The sequence below is a fragment of the Pleurodeles waltl genome, chromosome 9 (genome assembly GCF_031143425.1).
Source record: "Pleurodeles waltl isolate 20211129_DDA chromosome 9, aPleWal1.hap1.20221129, whole genome shotgun sequence".
NCBI classification, from domain to species: domain Eukaryota; kingdom Metazoa; phylum Chordata; class Amphibia; order Caudata; family Salamandridae; genus Pleurodeles; species Pleurodeles waltl.
The window spans coordinates 209407357-209423577 of record NC_090448.1 but is presented as its reverse complement, the minus strand read 5'-3'; the positions used below and the strand labels follow the sequence as shown (position 1 = coordinate 209423577).

The 16221-nt window shown below is 43.9% G+C and overlaps 1 protein-coding gene across 1 annotated transcript in view; it reads right to left on the bottom strand.

Annotated features, from left to right (window-relative positions):
• Positions 1–16221, bottom strand: part of ACOX2 (acyl-CoA oxidase 2) — a 256635-nt gene that overhangs the window by 15073 nt on the left and 225341 nt on the right. The window contains exon 12 of the mRNA XM_069206549.1: positions 6245–6462. Coding sequence (XP_069062650.1) covers positions 6245–6462 — 218 coding nt within the window. The remainder of the gene's footprint in view (positions 1–6244; positions 6463–16221) is intronic.

Below are 16221 nucleotides of genomic sequence, written 5' to 3'. Positions count from 1 at the left end.
GCTGAAATTACTTCAGGAATGAACAAGTTTGCATTCCTGACTTCGGTATGCAGCAGGATCTGTGTGGAGTCTTGCAGTGTTTGCCACATAGAGCTTTTATTTACATCTGGGCACAGCTGTCCCAGGTCTTTGAGCTGTTTGCAGAACCCAAACACCAGAGGCACACCTTTTGGGGATCTGTCACCAGACATCCCTGTAGTCTTAGGAGGTGACACATTCACTAGCACACTGGCAGGAATTTAGATACAAATGTGGGGAAAAACAATTACTTCGAGGTGTGAAGAAAAGGAGAGAGCCCTGGTGCTGCCTTTGAAGGCACAGACAGAAAGGAATGGACGTCAGTGCCCATGGGTGGCACTTATATGCAGCTCAGTTTGTCACTCCTGGACTGGAACGAAGTTGGTGCAGAGCTGCACAACGCTATTTACTGGCGCACAGGAGCACTACTTTTTGAAGTTCAGGACCCAGTATGGCGCTTGGGGATATTCAAAAGGAGGGGAATCTACAGTTAGAAGTATCCATCAGAAATATATAAGTTGGACGTTTTTCTGACTCATAAAAGGGTTTTTGCAACTATTTCTAAATAGTAAACAGGAGGTGGGGTGAAAGGGTCATTCACCTCCTATTTTGCGAGTTGCAGAGTAATAAGTAAATGATGTGTGTTCTCTGTTGTGATTGCCAACCATTGAAAAGTTACCACCTCTGAAGTGGTAATTGCTGCACAAAGGGGGTCAGATTCCCTTTTAGGAATTGTCAGATGACCCTTAGGAGAAGTAGGCAGTAGTTTAGGAGTCTTATTTTTTTTTTTTTTTTATAAATCTGCACCTGTCTTCTTAATGGGCACAAGTTGCTTTAAAAGATGTTGGCCGTTTGGAAAAGCTAATTCCGGGCTGGTGGTCTGCTGTCCATGCATACCATGCACTGCATTCACAGCCACTCATAGGGGTCAGATAATCCCACATACCTCTGATTAATACTCATTGAGAAAATCATTTTGCAACTCCCTACGAATGGAAAATATTTGATGCAACTTATTAACACACAAATCGCTTCACAAATTACAACCACTTTCACAAAGTGGGTCGTATATTCCCCCCAAGTCCCTGAACATACGGGCAGAACTGCAACTTTATATTTGCATGCAAAAGTATCAACGAATAGGGCCTTCACTAGCAGGAGATAACTCTAGTTAATAGATGTTGATTATTTATTGGTGATCAGCCGTCCACTTTGCTGAAATTATTACATAAAAACATGAGACACAAGGAAAATGGCTGTAGTTGGCTTGAGGGGCAAGAATCATTAAATCGTGTAGCAACTTTTATTTTTCTTAGCTAGTGTCTTATTTTTACTGAAGGGAGGTATTCCCTGATCCTGCTCAGCCAGAGAAAAAACTAAACGGGGCACGTGTCCCTCCCTACCTTAGTGTTGCTCTGGGCCCGGTAAGTCGCGTTTTACTGCAAATAAGATTCATACTGTCTTTAAAAGCATGCCCTACTACAAGGAGGATGCAATACAGGAATGATGGAAAATGGGAATGCGAGATGGCGTCCTATTACGAGATTAAGCATGCACTGTTAATTTGCCCAGATATTTCAGTTTGAACTACACAAATTCGTTAGATTGGTTATTTCAAATTGATTCTCCAGCGGTAACAATTCTCTTCGCAAAGTGTAGAGTAGATCAATGTGTTGTAATCAGAGTACAATAATTTTGCAGTTCAACGGTTCCATTTTATATAGTCCATTTTGCATGTATTTGTATTAATCTAGCACGAACCAAGCTAGGAAACAACAGTGAGATGTACATAAAGGCAGGGAAGTTAATTCCATGTACGTCAACTGGGGATTACACAAATAGATTTAATTTCATTTTTCAGGCAACGTGATCCAAGCACCGGGGATTCAAACCTGGGTCCCCAGCTTCACAGGTCTGCAGCTCTAGCCACTAGGCCACACCTCCCGCCTTATTATTATTATTATATACTTAGTGACTGAAATATAAGTAATACATATTTAAGTGGGTAGTGTAGTATTGTGATGTTAAGCATTATAGTGTAGTATTGTAATGTTGTGTAGTATTTTGTAATGTTTATCAATTGTCTCTTAGTTTATGCTGTATATGTCACATGGTATGTTCCAGTAATACACCTGTCCTGTGTTCGGTCTTTCTGAGAGAATCCTCATGAACATTCCACGGAGCAACAGTTGTTGTGAGCAGCCTGGGCGCAGAGTGGTGTTGGGGTTCTCCTTTGTTTTACTACCTAACTGGAATAAATCATCAGCAAAGAATCATCCTCGTGTATTGTTTACATATTAATCACTCGATGCTGGAGACAATGCTTCAGGTGTGTTTAAAATAACAGGAAAACCAAAACAAAGTAATTATGCACATTAATGTTGGCGAAACGTGCCTGTAACGTACAAGCCCAGAAAGTTTTTTTGTCTGTCTCCAGCAAATAACAAAACAAAAAGTTCTGTTGGATACAATTGTAAAGGGCGTTCAGACCTTTTGTAGGGTCCCGAATCCCTTTTGGAACCTGGGTGCCCTATGAGGTTCTGTAATTACCGACAACAGTCCAAGTGGTCTGTTGAATTCAGTATGGATGAATTTAATATTGTAGTAGTGATTAATCTTACTGGGTAGTAGCTGGAAAAGTTGCAGTGCATTCATTTATTGTTTATTGCAGGACAGGGCCAGCTCAATAGCTGTGCGACCGGTGGGTGCTGACTTTGGGGAGGGGCGCCGTGTTTGCAAGTATATTATAGTTTTAAAGGTCGGTACTGCAGCTTTCCTTACCTCCACCAATTTTCAGGCAACAATCAAAATGTTAAGATAGCTGGTGATAACTGGTGATAAATGTTCTGCCTGGAGAGTTCGGAGCTTTTCTCTAGTGGAGGTTTTAAGTTGGCGCAGGCGGTTAATATGCTGCCTGCAAAGAACATGTACCATGCAGATCACAAAGTACATATAACGCAAATAAATCTTTGGGGGACTGCTTTGTCAGAGAGGTCATTTTGTTACTTACAGTTCATAAGTTACAATCTTAATACAGAACAGTAAACTATTAACTATCATCAAAGAACTGCATGCATCCCACAAGATATAGATTAGACTCTAGAGGGTTATTTTTCCCCTCAGTGTTTCATTATCGTATTGTTGCAAAAAAGGGTTCATATGGGTATAAATCAATTCTTATAATTAAAGAGAACCCCCAACCACGGTGTTACATTTTAAATTCCGAGTTTGTGCTTCTCCAGACCAAGCACCCTTGACCTATACAGCCATTATTGTCTAGTGGGAGTGAAGCACAAAGGGAAGGCAGCGCAAGCCTCGTAGACTTACATAAATGTGAATGGTTATGCTTTAGGCAATATTGTAACACATTATTAGGTATTTGATATGTAAATGTCTTGGTAATAAATCACATTGGTTTTTGGCAGTGATGCTTTCAGATTGGGGCTTCCTGATAGCTTAGTCCAATCTGTGGGACAAGGATACCCAATACTTCTACCCTCAGAATCCCCAAAAGGACATTGTAGAATGAGGTAAACTAAGGGAAAGCTATGCCGGAATCCACTAAAGGAAAATGTGTTCAGCGATGCACCTCACTTCAATTTATCATATGTTTTGCCTATGGAGGCGAAGAGAAAAATTAGGTATAACTAGCCAAAAATTAACTCCTGTAGCCCAACATGTCAAAACAAGGGACAGTCATATTATGGAATGCAGATGAATGGTTGTCTTAAGAGGACCCTAAAACATCCTTTTGCATCATCCTGCTTCAACCATCAAGCAGACTGAAACACTTTGATACTAATGGACTTGTGCTACACCCAGCACCACCACAATGGAGCCCACCCCAATTGCAGCGTCATTTAGCCCCTATTCTATCTCTGATTCTTGCGACCAAGCTAGCACCTCCAGTGCACCCAGAGATGTCCCCAACTCTCCCATGGTCAATTCACTGGTATAGTTAGGAAATACATTAAAATGCTCCGGTCCGATTTTTCCCAGCTTCGTCGTCTGAAAAACTCCATACATTTGGAGTGGTTTGCACCAACAATGAGTTAATACCTGGAACACCCTTTTCACCTGAATGAATCACGCCTAGCAAAGACCTGGACTTCTTCATTAAGGTTGCACATCTCATGTCCTGCAAGCCTCCACACTTCCTCCAATTCTCTAAGCTCCACTGCGAGAGCACGCCGCTCTCTCATGCAACAATGAAAGATCACATGTCAGAAGTACACTCCACACCCCTCACATCAACTCACCAAAAGCCTTTAGACTCTATTCTCCTGACACAACTCATTGGCCCCCCATGGAACTCATAGTCACTCAGGCCTTATACCTCAACTATGTGCACCCAGTGCCTAGCTGTGTAAATACATCAGCAGATCATCCACCCTCGCCAGTACTGGAATAGATGCATTACAAGCCCCCCTGTAGACCCCCATTTTGTAACATTATGACTCTTTGACCTCTGTTTTTCTAACACAGATTTGGTACTTCACCCACCCCAATTGAATGGCTATCCCCCTCTTTCCCTGCTACTAGATGCCGATGCACTGCTATCCAATCACCAAGCTGACCACTTTCATAACCCAGACGTACCCTCTGCTTTGTGGGCCTTATCTTGTGACTATGTAACTCTGAGCCTTTCTGCTGATCTTAAATAACTGCCTGGCCTTAGACATCCACAAGCTGCTCACTCCATGGCCCTCCTCAGTGGGTTAGCAGATGTGCCTTGCAGCACCAGCCTGGGCAAAACAGTATATCATAATATACTTGAGCTGTTTCTGAATGCTATAAAGTATAGATGTTACCAGCATCAAATGCAAATGCCATTCAATTTACCAATCTCACAAGGATGGAAGACTACGTGTGCAGTACTGTAGTTCAAACGTGGCCTTGAGACTACTGTATTAACTCACTGAGCCATTTCCTAATTTTACAGCAAATCAATATGATGCCCATCAGTCTGATTACTCCATTTAGTTGAATTCCCAAAGTGAGAACAATACCTTCCCCTGGAAAAATGTAAAACATTCACCAAAAACAGATAAAAAAATGAAATAAGAAAACAGATTAGGAGAAAAAGGGCAACATTAATGGAAATTGGAAGTTCTAGAGGTAATGGATTATAGATAGATGCTGATGCACTACAGCATAGGTATGGTAGAGGCAGTGCAAAAGGTTGATGGTATACTGGTAGAGGGCAAAATATGGAGCATAGTTAGAGTACAGGTACTAGGGCATATGTGGCGGTAAACGTAAAAGTGTGCAGGTAGAGAGAGAGATACTAGGGGTAGAGCTACTAAGGTATGAGCAGTGTGGTAATGGTGCCAGGTTGTAGGTAGGGGAAGAATTGATGGGGGTATAGTCAACTGCAAAACAGTTTAGGCAGGGGAAGGTTTTAGAAGTACTAGGGATTGGTAGGAGGTAAGAAACTAGGCCGGGCTAGAGGAGCTCACCAGAGGTATGAGCGATTAGGTAAGGTATACCAATTAAGAGTACAGACAATGATAGCAATGTAAGATTACAAGTAGGAGCAGAGGTAGTAGGAGAGAGGCACAGGGGGTGGGTAGAGGAACTACTGTGCAGTTTGTAGCAGATGTAAAAGATTACAGATGGGGCAGAGATATAATGGCATAGGCCGGAGTACAGGATGGAGGAAAAAGAAATGTGATTGAAGGAAAAGTTGGAAGTACCAGTCTGGATATAGGAAGAGAAATAAAGAGAGAAAGAAAGAAAATGGAGTAGATAGGGAAGGTAAGAAGAAGGGCAGAAAGGAAGTTAAAAGCAGAACAATAGATATGTGATCCATAACAAAAAATACAACAGGTATTTTTTTCGACAACAGGCACATTCACCAGGAAGGATGTGATCGCTACTCATTTATAAAATAAAACGTAAACAGCTTAGTGCAGGAAAGCTTTTCTTAAATCACTCTTAATCCGGAATTGCATGCAACCTTAAAAACAACTGCTTTAAAAGAAACTCCTATCAACAAAAGACATAGGGCCCTTGGCGAACGGATGGTAGCCGCTGCAACGGTCTTTTGGTTGCCGTCGCCATGGCGGTAGGTGGCATTTACCGACAATGTTAAAATGAGGGCCATAATCTTTAAATTATTTATTCATATGCCATGAAGGAAGACACCTAACTCAGCACAACTAATAGGTCAAAGTAAGCTGTGGTCGCCATGTCCAATTGTGGCCCAGACATATATCCAACCTACCTCACCACAGCTAATAGGTCCAGGTAAGCTGCAGTCGCCATGTCCAACTGTGATCCAGACAAATATCCATCATGCAGGAAGTCTCCAGAATTTGTGAAGATGCCATGCAATGCAAAGAGGTCACAGAGGGTTTTAATGGCTTCATGGATAGAAGGATCATTTCCAAGTGTCTTCAGTGTGTCTACAAACACTTTCACAATGATGTAGTGGCAATGAGCCTGGAAAACAATGATATTAATGTCTACATATATTATAATTCTCACAAAATATCAAAATAAAATGACAGAACGTCCAAATCTTATCTCTAAAAATATGCTAATGTAAGTTGCCCATATTTGTTGTCCTTCATCACCATACTGAACCATACATAAACTGGATACTGTCTGGATAAAAGTGTTTCACCTACATATGGATCAATTGCTAATCCACCAGAGCAGGTCAGTATTCTAAGAATAAAGTGTTTTACAGTGGTTGCAAAATAAGCTTTGTTGCTTTGGGGCTCTGTAAATGCTAGGTTAGTATTACCCAATCTATTAATACTCATTTTATCAATACTGCAAGAAGTTAGGACTGAGCCAGCCTTCAGGTGATTAAAACATGTGACTTTCATGTTATGCAACCACTTTTGTGAGCCTCCTGGGTCCCTTAGGTAGATTTGAGTTGCTGAACACATGTAAAATTCTCAGAAGCAGTTACCACATCTCAGAGGGACATGTCTCTTGGGTAGTCCATGTGGGACCCAAACACTGGTCTTGTGACATTTTACCAATATTGCCTTTGTTGGTTTACAGCTGGTACGTATGCCTATCTTGGAACTGCTAATCTTTAGCTTCCCAGATGGAAAGGGTTACATCCGCAAATAGCCTCTGATCAGGCTGGCTTGAAACTGGCAGTATCAACTGGATTTATGAGTGGACTTCGCTTTCTGCTCAGCAGCCTTGGTTGAGCTTACCCTGGACCTTTGGACTGACATTTCTGACGGCACCCTCTAGCAGTTCACCTATGGGGTGAGGTACTGATTAACCTTCACTAAATGTGCTGTGAAATAGCTTGATGACACCCACTCTAAACTTGTTTTGACCTAAAGGTCTCTGTCTCTCAAATGTTTTCTCCCTCACCTCATAGGTTATGCAATCCTAATGCTGGCAAGGGTGAAATCACCAGCAAGCACGTTTCAATGCCCCCTGTTAGCCCTTGCAGCCTTGAGTAAACCCAAGGAGATGAATTAGACCTGGGAAGCAGGCATCTGAAAAATGAAAACACAGTCTGACAAGCCCTCTTTTACTAAAATAGTAGGTTTTGATTAAATCTGACATCTGATAAACCTCTATTCTGAGGGTTACAATTGCACAAAAATTTACAACTTAATAAGCTCTCTTAAAAGAGAACTCAACATTTTCTCAACTGCAGGTTTATCTCTATCGCAATTCAACAAAGGTCTAGAAGTAGAACATCCAAGCTAAATTATTGGGATATCCAAAAAATATATTCATACAATGAATCTTCAAAATTAAGAGTTATCCTAAAATCCCGTAATGCGGCTTGACGTAGTCCTGCTAGTGTGGCGGTGCTGGAGGTGCAAGACCACCAGGATCCATCCCCTCTCGGATGACCTCCTCAACGAAGAAAGTAACTGGTCGTCCAAAAGTGGGTGGAGAGGGAGGGATTCTGTGTGTGTGGGTGCGTGTGTGTGCGTGCATGCGGAGGGAGGTGGTGAATGTGTGCGTGTATGCGACTGAATGTCAATGTTTGTGTGCATGTATGTGCCCATGTATGGGGCTGTCTGAGTGCGTGTGTGCGAGTGAGTGGGTGTGTCTGTGGATGTATGCGTATGCTGAGGGGTGGGTATGTGAATGCACGCATGCGTGCTTGAAGGGGTGGGGGGGCTTTGTGAGTGTGTGGATGTGTGGGGGGTGGGGGGAGCCGGCAACAGGAATGGGGATTCCTGCCGCTGGGTGTGTGACCGCCAGGGTTTTTGTGACAGGGTGACTGCCACGGAAAGCCTGGCAGTCTGCAGCCTCATAATCCAGCCGGTATGCTGAGGCTTGTCACCAGGTTGGAGGTGCACACCGCCGCCCATGTCTGTGCGACCGCACTGGCGGGCCAGGTGGGGTTGTGGAGGTTTGGCGTCTGCCAAGCCCCACAAATCGTGATGTGGCGGTCTTTACCGCCAGGTCCGTGGCGGTAAGACTGCCACGATGAGAGCCTCGTAATGAGGGCCATAGTGTGCAGAGAGTCTAGGGGTTCCCCAGAGGCTTAACACTGGCTAAAATCGATAATACTAATGCTCTCTTTTGTGGTAGTGTGGTCTAGCAGTCAGGCTTATTAAAGGGTGGTACAAAGCATTTGTTGTACACACACACAGACAATAGAAGAAGCACACACTCAATGACTTAACTCCAGTCCAATGTTTTTTTAATAGCAAAAATATAATTTATTAATTTATTTCTAGAACCACAAGATTCAAGTTGCAGGTAAGTACTTCAATAGATTCATATTCCACACATATATCAATAGCACCTTGTTTGACATCGTTAAGTTATACAGTTTTGAAATATTGTCAATGATCTGTTTTAAAAGTTGACAGTACAATTTTCAGAAACAGCTCCTGGGGGGACGAAAAGTTAGTACGATTAACAGGTAAGTACTTGACTTACAGTTCCAGTGTCCGGTGGTTAGGAAGTTCACAGTTTGGGGCTCAAGTAAACCTCAAACACACACCACCAGCAACACAGGGCCGGCCGCATGCAGAGGTCAAAGTTGAGGCAAAATTAACATGGGCTCCTATGGAGACTGGGGGCACTCAGTTTCAGATCTGCAGGCAAATACGTATCCGTGTCTTCGGAGGACAGACCTTGGGGGTTTAGAGGAGCACTGGGGGCCACAAGTAGGCACCAAACATACACCCTCAGCGGCACTGGGGCGGCCGGGTGCAGGGTGCAAAGAAGGTTTCCTCCAATGATTCTCTATAACGGGTCCTGAGGGGTCACTCAGATGCTGCAAGCGAGGTCCCGGGGGTCGACTCGGGTATACCACAGGCTGGACAGGGAGGAAGGCAGCCTGTTGAACTTAGCTGCACCAGAGGTCAGGTTCTTCAAGGCCTGGGGGCTGCGGGAGCAGTGTGTCTTTAGGCATCAGTTATCTTCATCCTGAGCTTTCGGGCTCAGGGGGGTCCTCGTGATTCCCTCTGCAGGCATCATCGTGGAGAGGTCAACCCAGTATGGGCCCTTGCTCAGAATTGCCTGGGGATCCTCTCTAGCTGGTTCGGCCACCTGGACACGGGCCGTGGGTGTCGAGTGCATAGTGGTCAGGACTCACACATTCGGAGTGAGGCTGGAGTCCTTGATTGTTGTTTCTTCTTGGACAGGGCCGCTGTCCACAGGAGCTCTTGGTCCTTTTGGGTGCAGGGCAGTCCTCTGGAGCTTGGCAGAGGTCACTGGTCCCGCTGGATGCATTGCTGTTCTTATGCAAGTTCTTTGAAACAGGAGATAGGCTGGCAGGGCCGGGCCAAGTCAGTTGTCGCCTTCCTTCTTCGCTGCTGGGGTTTCAGCTTTGCAGTCCCTCTTCTTCTTGTCAGGTCACCAGGAATCTGGTGAGCTGGGTTTAGGGAGGCCCTTAAATCCTAGATTTAGGGGCGTTTCAGGGGTCAGAGGGCAGTAGCCAATGGCTACTGTCCCTGAGGGTGGCTACACCCTTCTTGTGTGAACTCCCTTTGAGGAGGGGGGCACAAACCTAACCCTATTGGTCCCTATTCTCCAAACCAAGATGGAGGATTCTGCAGGGAGGGGGGTCGCCTCAGCTCTGGGCAGCTTAGGGGTGGTCCAAGTTGGGGTGGTCACTCCTTCCTGTTTTCCCAAATTTTCCCGCTGGACTTGCCGCCAAAAGTGTTTTTTTTTTCCAGGGGCGGGTAACTCCACTAGCTGGAGTGTCCTGGGGCACTGTAACCCGAGGCTTGAGCATTTGAGGCGCACCGCCAGGTGTTACAGTTCCTACAGTGGGGAGGTGTGAAGCACCTCCACTCAGGACAGGCTTTGTTCCTGACCACAGATATCACAAAGGCTCTTGCCCCGTATGGTCAGAAACTTATATGAAAGTAGCAGGCTGGCACAGACTGGTCAGTCCTGCACTAGCAGTTTGGCCAACATACAGGGGAGATTTCTAAGATGCCCTCTTGGTGCATTCTTCAATAAATCCCACACTGGCATCAGTGGGGGGTTATTGTGCTGAGAGGTTTGATACCAAACTTCCCAGTATTCAGTGAAGCCATTATGGAGCTGTGGAGTTCGTAATGACAAACTCCCAGACCATATACTCCACATGGCTACACTGCACTTACAATGTCTAAGAATGGATTTAGACACTGTAGGGGCATATTGCACATGCAGCTGTGCCCTCACCTGTGGTATACTGCACCTTGCCTTAGGGCTGTAAGCCCTGATAGAGGGGTGACTTACCTATGCCACAGGTTTGTGGGCATGGCACCCTGAGAGGGGTGTCATGTCGACTTTGCCATTTTCTCCCCACCAGCACGCACAAGCTGCTAAGGGATTGTAAAGGTGTTTGGTGATGGGTCCCCCGTACATGCTGCAGTTCTTGGGGATCTTCCCTGGCCACAAGGCCCTTGGTAGCATGCATACCTGTCACAAGGGACTTAACTGTGTGCCATGGGTGTGCCACCTGCAGAAACAAAGGTATAGATTTTGGGAAAGAACACTGGTGCTGGGGCCTTGTTCGCAGGATCCCAGCACACTTTCAATCAAAGTTGGCATCAACATCAGGCAAAAAAAAAAAAGGGGGGGGGGGGTTAACCATGGCAACAGTGGCACTTTTCTCAATGTACATTTTCTTGACAAACTTATAAAAGGATATACACCAGTATAACAAGGAAAGAACAATCATATACTAGTGAAGTTCATAACACTGAAGAACGTTCCAATAGTGAAATTGGGACACTATTTTAGAATGGTATCTACAGTTACAGTCGATAATTAGTAAGCTAGATATTTACAGAGTTTCATTCTGTAAGAAGAAGAAAGAACAACTAAGAGTTTAAGGTGGGTTGTAAAATGAAGATGCTACACATGCCCGTGGACCACACAGCAGTCAGTAGAAGCGAGCCACTCATGGATGGGCCAGATGGGACATTACTGATATTGAGAGCGCAATAAACTACCCCAGACCAGATGTCTAAGAGCTGTGTCTGGTCATTTAGTTTATAGACCAGGTGTTCATGGGCTGCCATCATCGCCAAGCAGTCCATCTAGTCCTACAGGGTAGGTGCCATGGGTTTCGACCAATTTCAAAGAATACAAACCTTTGCCAAGTTAGAGGACAGCCATTGGTTCTCATTGTCTAGTGATAACAGAGACCTGTTTTGTAGTCTGAATGAGTTCTAAAAAATGTGGCGCCTGATGATATCAAGTTGGTTTAAACTGTGTGAAAGTAGAGTTGATTAGCTCCACATCTGTAATGCACTCCAGGTACTATAACAATTTGACTTCCTTCGGGAGAAGACGAAAAGCTCAGAGATCTAACTGAACAGTGGCCTGAAATGTCGAATACAGTGAGCACTGCATCACAATTATGTCCTTTTTCCTACATGATCATGAACGTGTTGCTTGCTGCCTCCTTATTGTATTGCACTATTATGTGCTAATTGCTTACTTATCGTTTTTATTATAATACAGTATTATCTTTAGTTTTAGATCAAAAGTGAAACCCTGAAATTCTGAGTGGTTCCTTGTTAAGAAAAATATAATTGTTTTTCATACTTCACACAGCCTACCACAACACAAGTCAACTGTGCAGGTATAATAAACTCACACATTTTGCTTCCCTTTTTTCACCATAGGCCTACATTAACAGCCCACATAGGAATCCCTTGTGCATACCATCCCATCAAGAGTATGGGATAGTATGATTATGCATGTCAGATGAATTACTAAGTTGCAGGGCATGTTTAGTAGTCCCCAGGGAACATGCATAGTTTGCTATTGCCAACAGCCAAATGTTCTACACGTCACTATCATAGTTAATCCATTGTTATATTATCTCCTTTGCAAAACTGCATGATTAAAAGTTAGTGAACACAGCACTGAAATACCTCGAGGATCAGTTGGCAATGCTATACGTTTTCTTACCTCAGCTGCCACAGTATTGACCTCATCCTTCCCAAGCACTTCCTCCCAGAATCGTATCTGGTATTAGAATCTGACACGTCTCTTCTCTCAGACAACCGTACAGGCTCAGTATATCCACAGTATGCATTTTAATAAAGGCATAGATGAGGTGCTTGAAGTCATTTCATGTCCCAGGCTAAGTCCTAAGCAATGATCTTGCATGTGCTGGAGAAAGGGGCACTCAAGGAAGTCCAGGTATTCACCATTCCTAAGGTCAGGGATGTAGACATGAATAAGAGGCAGTCTGGCCATGGGAGAGGGTTCTCCTTAGTTTCTACCAACTCAAAATTCAACCCGCCGTCGTGAGGACCCTTTTAAGACCCAGTTTGGTCACCCCTATTTTAGCTTGGTGTTGTCATTCATGTGTAATTCACATTTCATACACATATTATTCATGATAGAGAGGCTGCTTTTAGGAAACACGTACACATTTTATCAGTTTGCTTAATTCTAGGAAAGGAAGGAACATTCTGCTTGTTTAGCGTAGCCTTTGTAGAACATATATGATCAGTACTTTCAGTCCAAGGCCATGGAACACGGTACACAATATGCTAGCTTGTGTTGCCCCGTACAGGAGACAACTTCTATCACCCAGACACAAAATTACATCAGAACTATATCCCTGAGGGGGTATGGTTTGTTATATAGACCAAGTATTGACTCAAGAAGGGCAGAGGGCATTCCGGCCACGATGATCATGGGACACAAGCTGTGTGACACGCAGTTCGGCTAGTGCTTATCTGCCAGCTTCCTGAGAGGACTGCCATCCACCCCAGAGGCTGATTCCGGACACACTATCCAGGTACAGGGCTGTGATTTACCCCTTAAATCGGGCCAAGCAGAGGGTTACAACCACTATGCTCTCAGAAATAGACATAGGGTTATAAGGTTAGGTAGGAATCTCTAGAACCTCTAGAATAATTTTCACACCTCACTCTTTATATGCTCGATTGCAACAGTTTCAATAAATGTATTGGAAACTTATCTTGCAACTTTTTGTCTCGCCTCGGTTTGCATGAGTAATTGAGCCAAAGAGGTATGATCTGTTTCCACAACTTCCCGGGGAAGTAGTAGCGTCATGTTCAGGTTGCCATAATCAACTTTTACCCTGATGGGACTGGAGCTTTGGTGAGGCACTGTTTTTAGCCAGGAGTTAGGCTGATAGCTACTAAAGGTGTGGGATGAACTCAGTCTCCCACACTCTGCACTGCTGCCATCCTATACACGCAGTTCTATTACCAAAGTAGCAACTCCATAACACCCGCGATCTGCAGGCAGTGATACTGGACAAAGACAATAGAACAGGGAGGGCAGCTGACTAGGTAGTTCCAGCTGGGATTCAATTAAATGAAAACTGGTCATATATCAAACCTTATCCACATTGTTTGAACAAAGGAAGAAAAGAAGGACTAGGGGATGTAGGTTTTTGTATAAATGTAACATACATAATTAAACAAACAAATGAAGGGTGGATGCTATCTGCCAACCCCCAAATAATGTTTGTATTTCCACTGCCCTCATTTTGGACCTCTATTGAAAGCTTAGGAACATATTCTTTCCCCTGCCCTCAAACTCTTAGTTTGTGGCAAATGACAGGAATTCTATCTTAGCTGGGTTCAGCATTAGGTAGATGCTGGACATCCAGATCTGACTGATATGCAGGCAGTGTGGGAGGTGTTGGATGTCTGAAGCAGAGGAGGCTTAAGTACAGTTGTGTAGTACCATAGGGTTTCAGGTTAATGAGCTACGTGGACAACACACAGATTTTAAGTTCTGTAAATGAAAAACTCAATTGAGTCTTCCCACAGCTTTCAAGTTTGTATGCTACTTGTGGTTGGCGGAAAATGCTTTAAAATTCAAGACCTAAGTCCTGTTAGTACCATGTAAGAACTCTTCTTTGATGCTTCCTGAGGGTTTTTGGCCAACACAATTGGATTATGCACCCACTCAAGTACCCTCTGACCTTTCTTTAAAGAGTCAATGTAGCACCTGCATTCTGTTCATGAGACTTCCACACATAATCCTTCACGCTCCTACTCCACAAACAAATCATTTGGTCATGAGGGTTATGATTCCGGCTGTTTTGATTAATGTAAATCATTAGTGGGATCTTCTTTGGGACTGATGAAATTTTGCAAGGTATCCAAAATGCTGCCATTAGGCTTGCTCTACAGTGGCCTGCTGTACCTCTCCCTTGTTAGTTTTGAATACTTTGCACTGGCTGCTACGCTCTCAAAAGGTCACCTTTACGGCACTCTGCTTAATCTTTCATAACGTTGGCCCTCCATACTTACAGCAAAGGTTGCTGCAATAGCATCCTTCCGCCAGCTGAAATCCTCTGATTCACATCTTCTGCTGATGCCTTGGGTCTGCCGCGCTCGAACAGTGGGGTGTGCTTTTTCGGTTGTAGCTAGATCTTGGAACCTCTGCCTTTCAATCGGCACACTTGTGATCAATTATTTTTATTTATGAAAGTCTTGAAAACCTAGGCTTTGTTGCAGTTGTGTGTTATTGCCTTTTCTTTTTTTTAGGTTGAAGCCTACCAGACAACGCAGCTGTGTGGTATGCGAAAGCCATTTTGGGGAGTTTCACAAAGTGACCTGGGAATGCATTCGGCCCGTTGCTTACCACTGGCTTTGTGGTTTATAACTCATGTTTTCTGGCTTTCCATTTGCTGGCTTTATTTGTTTTAAAATCCCCAGCTCAAATTCATACCTCGCCATGCCAAAGCTGTGATTACAGTACTCTTATATGAACTATTGTTTTTTTTGTCATAAACAGGCCAGTAAATCTTGTTCTTATCTCGTCACATTTGCTGGGCATTTAAAGACTGAGGTCAAATGTCCAGCTCTGTCTTCGAGGGAGCCTAGTGTTTATTTTGCTTTCGGCTGACTTCAAAGTGAGAGCAGTTACAGGAAAGAGGAATGTACCATACTTTCCCATACTTTCTACATGGGGCGTGCTTTGCCCTTTTTTATTTCATAAATAGCTATCTCAAATGGAATCTCGTTCTTCAGCTGAACAAAACATTTGCCTTTCATTAGTGAGGCATGAAGTTCACCATTGGTATTGTCAGGGTGGGTGGAAGCAAGAATGTTTCTAAAATCATATTTCAAAACTATTACTTACAAAAAAACTTGCACTCATTTAGTCTGATGTACTAGTACTACTAAGATGAAACAGTTCTGCGTGTAAATGAAATACATTTTTGGAATTTTTGCTGAGACTTTCATATTTATTATGTTTTCTGCAAAATGTTTTTACAAATGAAAGTGGCCTGAAAGTTAAATGTGGAGGACACACTTCTTACTTGCTTTATTTCACATCGATTGACTTGTAACTAAACCCTTGCCATTTTCAAAGGGAAGCCTCAAGTGAAATTCAGGAGGGCACTTGCGGACCGCACTGATTTAGTCTGATATAAACGTGCTATTAAGACGAAACAGTTCTGCATGCATCTTTGGAATTTTTGAGGACTACTAGACTTACTAGACCACAACACTACCTTTCTCATAGACAACCTCACCAACCTAGGACTCAAACAACTGGTCACCGCACCCACCCACTCAGCACGCTTGACACAATTTTCACCTCAAGCCAACACATAGCGTACACCCACACCACCGAACTCCTCTGGACTGACCACCACTGCGCCCACTTCTCTTTCACCAAAACCCCCCACACACCACCATCAACACACCAAACCCTACCGCATGTGGGACAAGATCCCCACAGAACGCCTGAAGTCCCAACTGGCTCACAATCCCCCCCCCCCCACACCAACGACCCCAACACAGG